The sequence below is a fragment of the Bidens hawaiensis genome, unplaced genomic scaffold (assembly GCF_021521415.1).
Source record: "Bidens hawaiensis isolate Kalapana, Puna unplaced genomic scaffold, B.hawaiensis_p1.1 tig00052594_1, whole genome shotgun sequence".
NCBI lineage: Eukaryota > Viridiplantae > Streptophyta > Magnoliopsida > Asterales > Asteraceae > Bidens > Bidens hawaiensis.
In genome coordinates, this window is record NW_027499470.1 from 48,651 (window position 1) to 59,178 (window position 10,528).

At 34.1% G+C, this 10,528-nt stretch overlaps 1 protein-coding gene across 1 annotated transcript; it reads right to left on the minus strand.

Moving 5' to 3' along the window:
• Window positions 1–7,724: 7,724 nt before the first annotated feature.
• Window positions 7,725–8,687, minus strand: LOC143599726 (uncharacterized). Its single transcript, XM_077077616.1, has one exon. The coding sequence runs from the start codon at window positions 8,685–8,687 to the stop codon at window positions 7,725–7,727; it is 963 nt and encodes a 320-aa protein (XP_076933731.1).
• Between the last annotated feature and the right edge of the window lie 1,841 nt (window positions 8,688–10,528).

The window sequence follows — 10,528 nt, forward strand, 5'->3', positions numbered from 1 at the left end:
AAAGGCCAGTTGCAAGATAAAGGCCTTTTGCAAGATAAATGCCAATTGCAAGATAAAGGCCATCTGCAAGATAAAGGTCAATTGCAATAAAGGTAGGGCTGTCAATTTATAACACGGGCCTGTTAGCACGATACGAAACGACACAACACGGGTTTTAATAGGTTTGGGTTTGAGCTTAACATGTTTCGTATCTTAAACAGGTTGACCTGTTTAAGGCATGTTCAATTCGTGTCCTAATAGGTTGAAGACCTGTTAACTTGTTAGTAACCTGCGTAGATTTTTAATTTTCAAAAATAAATAAATATACATTCCTAAAGTCCTAAACCTAAAGTCATACTTATATACGACATTTCACTCATGTCCTTTAGAACCCGCTAATATATATTTAATTGATGTTATGATTTGCTTCTATAGTTTTTTGTTTCAATTATGTTATGGATTTATGGTGTTTTGTTTCATATATGTTAAGGATTGTGGTTTTTGTTTCAAATATGTTATTAATTATGTATTAATTATGTATTAATTAAGACTTTTATGCTTGTTTTAAAATTTTTTTTTCATTGCACATGTATTATTAATTGTATGTTTCCATAAATCCCTAAATAGGTTTTAACGGGTTAACCTGTTACTAAACAGGTTCGTGTATGGAAAAAATGACACGATTAGTTATCGTGTCGTGTCTGTGTTTAGTACCACAGGTCATCGTGTGTTATCGTGTCGAGTCTAGCATGTTATGACAGCCCTAGATAAAGGCCATTTGCAAGATAAAGGTCATTTACAAGATGCAAATTGCGAGTTCCAAGTTGCAAGATGCAAGATAGGCCTAGGTTGCAAAATGCAAGATAGGATTAGGTTGCAAGATGCAAGATAGGCCTAGGTTGCAAGATGCAAGATAGGATTAGGTTGCAATATTCAAGATATGCATAAGTTGCACGATGCAAGATAGGCCTAGGTTGCAAGATGCAAGATAGGCCAATGTTGTATAATGCCAGATAGGCCTAATAAGAATGATTGATTTCATCATCATTCAAGCTTAATCAGATCTAGTCTTATGATTATAGTCAATAGCTGATGATTAGGGCTCAGTATGTGTTGGTTGTTTTGAGTTTGGATAGGGTAGCGAGAGGCGGATTCATAAAATATCAAAGCGTTAATTATTGAATAAGTTTACAAACTATATAGACCCGGCCCATTCGCTAAACATGCTTAACTAATGGGCTCCTTTTGCTATGTCATTCACTAGACAAACCCTAGCCAATGGCCTATATTAACTTAACTCCTATACGCTAACATCCCTAGCGTATGGGCTTAACAAAACAGATTCATTTGCTAGACATCCCTAGCGAATGAAGTATACATTAATGACAATTTAGTCCCTATATACTTTAACAAAGACCAAAACATTCTAAACAAAGACCGATATGACAAATCATGTATCAACAAACTCCCCTGCATCTCGAGCTTTTTCTTCTTTACTTCTTGAAGCGGGCGATCTTCCAATCAGCTCCATAATTAATTCAAAAAGCAAAACATGTCTGAATAACCCGTTGGAATTGCAAAGTGAGTTCATTATCCTTGTCGTAAGCCCATATGATCTAATTTTTGAATAGAACTTGAATATCAGACTCAGATGGGTCGACCAGCCACATTGGATCCAATACTCGTATAAATTTCACCCGATCACCATCACCCAGCACTATTACAGCTTCACCGGTTTTATCAACATAGTGCCACTGATTAATTTCCTTACGAAAGTCATGTGGCATGACTTTCAATGGAACTTTCTTCATAGTATGCAGCTGTTTAACTTTAAGCACAAGCTTCCTCCACCCCATATGAGGATCAATCTCGTTAATTCTTTGTCGCTTTGGTACTTGGGGCTGGAAGAACTTAAAACCTCAATGAACTTCATGAACCAAATATCTATACAACCAATCGATCAACTCATTCTTCCCTCGGTTCATAAATGGTCTACTTGCCAATGTACGCACATCCCAATGAGGCATCAAGAGATTGTCCGTGAATCTATCAAGATACAATGCCGCCTTTCACCATCTTGACACTAATGAACTTGTTCATTTCTTTGCAGATAGTTTGGACTTCGACTGGATATAGTGTTGCTTTTGAGCATACCTCATAGTCTCCAACCACTTGTTTTTGAACAAGTCATCCGAAGTTTTACTTGGTTTTAACTCGGGTTCTACGGTTCTTTCTCTTTATCCATTTTCTCTTTCTTAATCCATTCCTCGGCCATATTGAAATGTTCAAGTTGTGAAGAAAGGAATCCCGTCATCATTGTTGTTCTTTGTGTACATATCGGGATATTCCTCGGACGTTATGTCTTTCATCTCCATATCACCATAATGAGTATCCCCACTCTGATTAACCCCAGCTTCTCCAACATAATCTCCCACATCCTCAACTTCCCTATCAATACGTTTCTCCAATTCTTCCACATCCTCCTTGTTAAGGTTTAACAAAATAGCGATTTGTTCTTTCGTTAGACTATGATAAACAAACTCGCCCTCCTCAATATCATCTGTATTTTTCATACTCTGCACAATCCCATTCATATAAACAAACAATATAATAATCACTTTCAACATATTCATGGGGTGCACTTCATTTGAATCTTTATACAAAATCAGCTCTTTCCCGCTCGACTTCCCCTGGAGTATGCAATGGACCAGATGTAGAAACACCTGGTTGTTGATTAAACTGGCCCGCCACCATCTTCGACTAGTGGACAAGTATTCCATTATTCCTATGCTCAATCTGTAAACCAAGACAATATTTGGTTTTTCCAAGGTCTTTCATTTCAAATTATTTCTTTAACTGAATGATCATTTCATGGATTTCGTTATGCGTCCCAATTATATTTAGATCATCAACATATACGGCTATGATCACAAATCCTGATGTTGTCTTCTTAATAAAAACACATGGACAAATAAGATTATTTGTATAGCCTTTGCTTATCAGATAATCACTCAGACGATTGTACCACATTCTTCCAGATTGTTTCAACCCATATAAAGATCTTTGTAAGTTGATTAAACACATTTCTTTGGGCTTTGAGCTTAATGCTTTAGACATTTTAAATGCTTCTGGAATTTTCATATAGATATCACTACCAAGCGATCCATATAATTAAGTTGTAACAATGTCCATAAGACGCATTTCTAAATTTTTAGAAACTGCCAAGCCAATTAAATATCTAAACGTAATAGCATCCATAACAGGAGAATACGTTTCTTCATAGTCAATTCCTGGACTTTTAGAAAAACCTTGAGCTACAAGTCTAGCTTTATATCTTGTAACTTCATTTTTCTTATTATGTTTTCTCACAAAAACCCATTTATATCCTACAGGTTTAATTGACTTTGGTGTTATGACATGTCACACCCTAAACTAAGGCAGAAATGTCGGGTGCGAACCGTGGTTCACAGTTCACAAGGTCCTATCATAAATATAAAATATGACAATATCTATTTATTTATTTCAAATTTCAATCAAGTACACAAAGTTTAAGAAATTACCAAAACGAAATAAAAATATAACTATTATTTAACTTCAAATCAATTGATAACTTGCATATGTGTAGAAAATAAAAAGAGATTTGTCAACAACACATGTTGAGAAAGATGATCACCATTTTGACATTAATAATAATATAGAGTAAACTGTGGTTTTCGTCCCTGTGGTTTGTTCAAATCAGCGGTTTTAGTCCAATAGTTTCAAATTTACTATTTTTGACCCTGTGGTTTCATTTCACTTGCAATTAAACCTGATCCCACTAACCTCGTTAAGTTTAACCGTTAAACCCATCAGCGTGCCCCTCATGTTTGGGACATTTTTGTCCTTTTTTCCCAAATACACCCCAGCCCTCTCACGTGAGAGGACTAGTGAATTAGAGCTGGGGTTTATTTGGGGAGAAAAAAGGACAAAATTGCCCCTCACATGAACGGCCATACTTAGCGAGGTTAGTGTGGTCGGGTTTAATTGCAAGTGAAATGAAACCACAGGGACGAAAATTGTAAATTTGAAACTACTGGACTAAAACCGCAAATTTGAATAAACCACAGGGACGAAAACTGCAGTTTACTCAATAATATATAATAAATAAACTAATAAATGATAATTATGCAAACAAAATAATGTGAGTAATAATCAATCAAATCGTGAGCAAATAATGTGTCAGTTGACCATGCCTCACGAACACGGGCTATGGCTACTATGACTAGCATACAAATGTGATTGTCGGTTGACCATGCCTCACGAACATAGGCTATGGCTACTAGGAAGGCGTATGATCATACTATAATATGATTATGATGGACCCCTCCAAATATGATATAATGTAAGCACATAAGCAAGTAACAAATAACATTTGATTGAATACACACGATCATTCATTTGCTAGTTTTGTGTATATATGTAATATAAAAGGAAATATTAGTATGCATATGTCCACAAAATGTTCGAAAATAGTAAAAACAAAAAGGGTAATGATATCTCACCTTATTGCTTAGGTGAGTGTGCGAGAATTAAGAATAAAACACAATTAAATGAACGAACTGTCCTTTAACGTGCCGACTGAGATAAACCGAACAGACCTGAAACTTTGAGATAATAAACTATGATTAAAACCAAGAACATAGCCATTGGAATAGATCCAAACGGATGTCTAGAACTCCGGTTATGAGATAATTAATGTTTAAGCGAGCTGGTACTGACCAGAATCCGAGCAGCGAGTTAGACGCTGGGTTTTGGTTAGTAGCCTTAAAATCTTGAAACAAAAATAAAAGTCTTCTAGACCGAAAGTCGGTTCCGAATAGAAGTATGAGAAATCGATTAGTCATAGCTATTGACTAATTTGCCCTTAAACGGGTTTGAGTTAAATTGACCCATAAATACCCCTTAATCTGATAAATTAATTGAGGGCTTTTGTTCTACAGATAAAACCTACAATTTTAAAGAAGACAACTTACCCTGGAGATGAACAGAAGAATGAGAAAATCATGGTCAAAGAAGCCTTGAACACCAAAGTCAACTAGTCTTGAAAGAATTCGATTAAACTTGAAGAATATGATAATGGGGAAGAAGAATTTAGTGGTTTGCTGTTATGAACAACCAAGTACAGTAGTTTTTAGGGTTTTAGGTTATGTTAGTTTAAATAATAAAGTCCATAAATTCATTTATTTGGTAAACGAACTCGTTTAGGAAACAAAATAATCAATAAATGACAAAATCATATCCAATATCTTAAAGATCTTGCCTTAAGCATCAAGAAAATGACTTGGGATATTTAAAAACATTAATTGACATACTTGGAGCTTAAGTTTCGTTAATTTAGTCGAAATAATGAAAGAATTGGCAAATTAGTCCTTGTAGTTCCCGAAAATGCATTTTAGTCATTTTAAGCGATTTTAAGAGTTTCTAAGAACTATTTGGCATGATTGAAAGTTATGAAATTATAAAATAAGTTAAACCAAGTTAAATACCAATAAATACAAGTTTTAAATAGTTCGAAAGATCTGAATTACATTCTCGAATTAGTTTAAACATAAACGAATACAGAAACAAAAAATCCGAGATGTTACATGACAATAGGTCCAAAAACCTTTCGATTGTTTAGAGAATTTAATTCAACTTGAATGGCATCTTTCCATTTGTTCCAATCTTGTCGATTTTGATAATCATCTACAGGTTTTTGTTCAGGGTCATCATTTTTTTCCATGATATCACTTGCCACGGAATAAGAAAATATATAATCAATATTTTCCATTTCATCTCGATCCCACATTATATGTGTTTGACCATATTTGAGTGACAACTCTTTGTTGGAATCATTTATTTCTTCCTAAGGGAAGCTTATATCATTTACTTCTTCCTGAGGGAATGTTTTGCCATTTTCTCTTTCTTTATGGTCAATATCCTTATCCTTTTCATAATCTTTTCTTTTTCGAGGATTTTTATCCTTTAAACCGATTGGCCTCCCACGTTTTAAATGTTTTTGGGATTCATGAGGTGCATTATCATGTTTTTGCTTTCTTGGAATCTCAACTCGAGCTGGAGCATTAGCAGTTGGTATATGAGATTTAGTGACCCTGTTTGTATCAGTAAATGCATCAGGTAACTGATTTGCAATTTCTTGTAGATGTATTCTCTTTTGAACCTCTGTCTCACTTTGTTTTGATCTTAGGTCTAGGTGTAACAATGATGGCACACACCATGATATATCACTTTCTTGCTTTTTCATTTCTCCCCTAATGTCGGGAATATCGCCTCGTTAAAATGGCAATAAGCAAAACGTGTTGTAAATACATCACCTGTTAAAGGTTCAAGATATCTTATGACGGAAGATGTTTCATATCCAACATACATTCCCAAACTTATTTGAGGACCCATTTTTGTGTGTTGTGGTGGTGCAATAGGAACATACACAGCACACCCAAAAATTCTAATGTGGGAAATGTTTGGCTCATTGCCGGAAACAAGTTGTATGGGAGAGTATTTATGATTTGCACTTGGTCTCACACGAACTAATGATCCAGCATGCGGAATTGCTGTAGGCCTGGCTACTAGCTGTAGGCGTTTGATCAACGACTCAGCTAATCCATTTTGCGTGTGTACGTGAGCAACAGGGTGTTCAACAACAGTCCCTACAGACATGCAATAATCATCGAAAGCATGCGATGTAAATTCTCCCGCATTATCAAGCCTTACACTTTTAATGGTATAATCGGGAAAATGTGCATGCAATTTGATAATTTGAGAAAGAATTTTGCAAAAGCGACATTACAAGTCGAAAATAGAGAGACATAAGACCATCTGCTGGATACGTCTATTAAGACCATGAAGTATCTAAATGGTCCACATGGTGGAGAATTGGTCCATATATGTCACCTTGGATTCTTTCAAAAAACATCGGTGACTCCTTATCAACTTTTAATGGCGAAGGCCTTGTAATTAATTTCTCAAGAAAACAAGATGTACATTGAGGCATTTTATCTATTTTGTGGATTTTTTGGTCTTTTAGTGGATGCCCATGTGCATTTTCAATGATCCTTTTCATCATTGTGGATCCTGGATGGCCTAATATGTCATGCTATAAGTTTACGATACCAGAAACACAACAGTTTTCTTTGACTGCCATATGTGCTTGAGGCACATTTATATTATATATGTATAATGCAAACCAGAATGTAGCATTGGTAGCCTTTCCAATATATGACTTCTCTTTACAATATGTAAATATTTTTCATTATCAAAAGTCATCGATATGGTATCATATCCATTATGATATATATTCTTAAAACTCAACAAGTTTCTGGTTGATTTTTGAGAAAATAGAGCATTTTCTACCAAAAGCTTTGTACCATTTGGTAATTCTAAATTAGCTTTTCCCACTCCTTCTCTTATGTCTAAAGGACCTGATATTGTATTAATATTTCCCTTTATTGGTTTTAATTCGTAAAAATATTTTTGAGATTTTAGGATAGTATGTGTAGCACCACTATCCGCTATGCATAAATCAGCATCATTTGATTAATCTTTTGCTCCAATGAAATTCATTTTAATCTTCAAATATAAAGAAAAACAGTAAGTGCATATATTATACATTCCTAAATTTATTACAGGAAACTTTTATTTTTTGCATGAAAGGAAAAGTAATTAAACATAATTAAGACATAAACGTGAAAGGAAATACATAATTATCATTATGATTTAACAATATCACTTTCAGGGTCTGATTCATTGATAAAGTCTGAGGCATTCAACTCAATATCGATGTCATCAATTTTGTCGATATGATTCACTTCCTTTTCCTTTCCTCTCAGAGATGCTTGATATAATTCACATAGATGTGAAGGTGTTCGACAAGTCTTTGCCCAATGATTATTACTTCCACATCTAAAACATGAGCCTCCATTATTCTGGGACGTACCAGCATCATTTTTAAACTTGTTTTGCTGGTTAGCGTGGTAATTATTAGCTCTTTGGCTATGACCACGACCGTGTCCACGTCCATTATTATTATTATTATTATTCCATTTAAGTGAGTGGTTGCGACCACTAAAATGGGTTTTATTGAAATAGTTTCGGCCATGCCCATGGCCTCGTCCACGTCCTTGTTCCCGTTTATGTCCAGAATTCTTATGATCATTATTATAAGCAATATTTGCTTCTGGTATGGCTAATAATCCTGTGGAACGAGCTTGATGGTTTTTCATTAATAGCTCATTATTTTTCTCTGCAATGATGAGATTTTTATTCATATCATAGTATGTTTGAAAATTTTGCAACCATAATTGTTGTTGCAAAATTATATTTAATGCGTGAAAAGTAGAGTAAGTTTTTTCTAACATATCTCCCACAGTCATAATTTGTTTACAAAATTCAAGCCTTGAACATATATTTAATAGAGCAGATGTGTAATCATTCACTTTTATAAAATCTAGAAACCTTAGATTGTTCCATTTAGCTCGAGCAATAGGAAGTAATGAATCCCTTTGATGATTAAATCTGCTTTTTAATTCTTTCAATAAAATACTTGGATTATCATAATTAAAATACTCTAACTGAAGCATTTCATCAATGTGTTTATGGATAAAGACATCAGCTGTTGCTCTATTTTGTTCATCCAATATATTGTTTTCATTAATTGCATCTAACACATCCATTGATTTGAGGTGTCTTTTGACATTTGCTGTCTATGGTATATAGTTCTCTCTAGAACTTTTGAGAGCAAAAAATTCAAGCTTTGCAATATTCGTCATTTTATTACTTGTTTATGATTGACGTCTTCTTACTTGGTTGATCTTCTTGATTAAGCCAAAAGCGATTCGTGCTGATAACGTGTTATAATTTGACCATTAAATTATAACAAGATTATCAATGTAAATCTTTAAACTTGAAGATGACAAAAAAGTAAGAGAATGAAGATATATAAAATCAGTAACTTTTCGATCTGCATCTTTTTATTGTTGCATGTGATAGGTATATATATACACCATTATAATTACTATTTAGGAGACAAATGTAATTAATTGGGTTGAAAATCTTTCATCTATTCACATGGATATGTTTTCATCCATTCACATGAATAACACGTTTATAACAACATTATGCTTTTTAAACAGCAAAATTTTTCTAATAAAAAATTTCTAAATCTTGCTTTTAGATCATCACCTCATTTTTAAAGAACAAACACAGTATCACACTATACCACTAGGTCATGGGGTTTTGAAATATAATTAATTTATTTATAGTTATATACTAAGCAATTAATGCAAAAAAAATATCGGATATCGATTATCGCGATGAGATATATGTGGGATATCGGTAATTTTAATATCATGCAGAATTTACATATATAGCACTTTAGCACTAACAATTCAGTATATTCTCCTCCTATTAACAAATTAACCTTTTACAACACTAACAATTGTAGCAAGTAAGAACTGATTAAGACTCGAAACACCAACATTAAACACTAAAAGTTGAAAATTAAGACTTAAAACACTGATATCGGGAATATCGGTGAAATATCGGTCAATATTTGTGAAATATCGGTCAATATCAACCAATATCGCCGATATTATCGGTATCGATATTCTGACCGATATTTCACATGAGGACCGATAACCGTGATACCTGAGATTGACTACATAGGTTATATACATTAAGTTAATATAACAATACAGCTCATGTGCTCTGAAATATTGACAGCACCACTGTAAGAAATATCCAAACTTTGATAATCGAGTAGGGCAAGTGTTATGATCTTTTGGGAAATACATTGTTGCCACTGCGACAAACGTTTTCCATAAAAAAAGTTAATATAGCGATAAACTTAAAGAAACTTATTTCATTAATTTTAGCTATGGTGTTTGTTAAAAGATGATTCTTTTTAGTCATTCGCCAACGAAAAAGATCGCTATAATCTTATTTGGTTATCCCTCTATCAGTCTATTGTTTTGTCTTTTAAAATTTTAATCAAGTTAAACAAAAGACATGACCAAAAATCAAAGTTCACAAACCTTGCCTGATTCCACACTCGTATAATAATTCAAGATTTAGATTTTACGAAAAGAACATTTTTTAGATTATAAGGGGCTGTTTGACAATCTTGTTCTAAACCATTAAGGTAGCGTTTGGTATGCAGGAATGGAGGGCGGAATGGAATGACCCATTATGAGGGAATGGAGAAAAGCGTGTTTGGTTGATCAAAGGAATGGAATGACTCATTACCTAGTCCATTTCATTCCCTCTAAAACACCCCAATTTGTAACGTCCGTAAATTTCCGATAAAAGATTTAGCCTTGTAGTGTTACGTACACCTTCGGGCTTGACCCGGCTTTCTTCTGAGAGCTCCTGGCCACCCTCGTAAACGTTTCTCACTTAACTTTTCACCCAAGTTGCTACACACTTCATACTGGAGGGACTAGAGTGTAAATTATTATTTTATATCATGAAACAAACCCTAGCTCTTCTCCTTCTTTGCCTGGCCGATCGCACATCT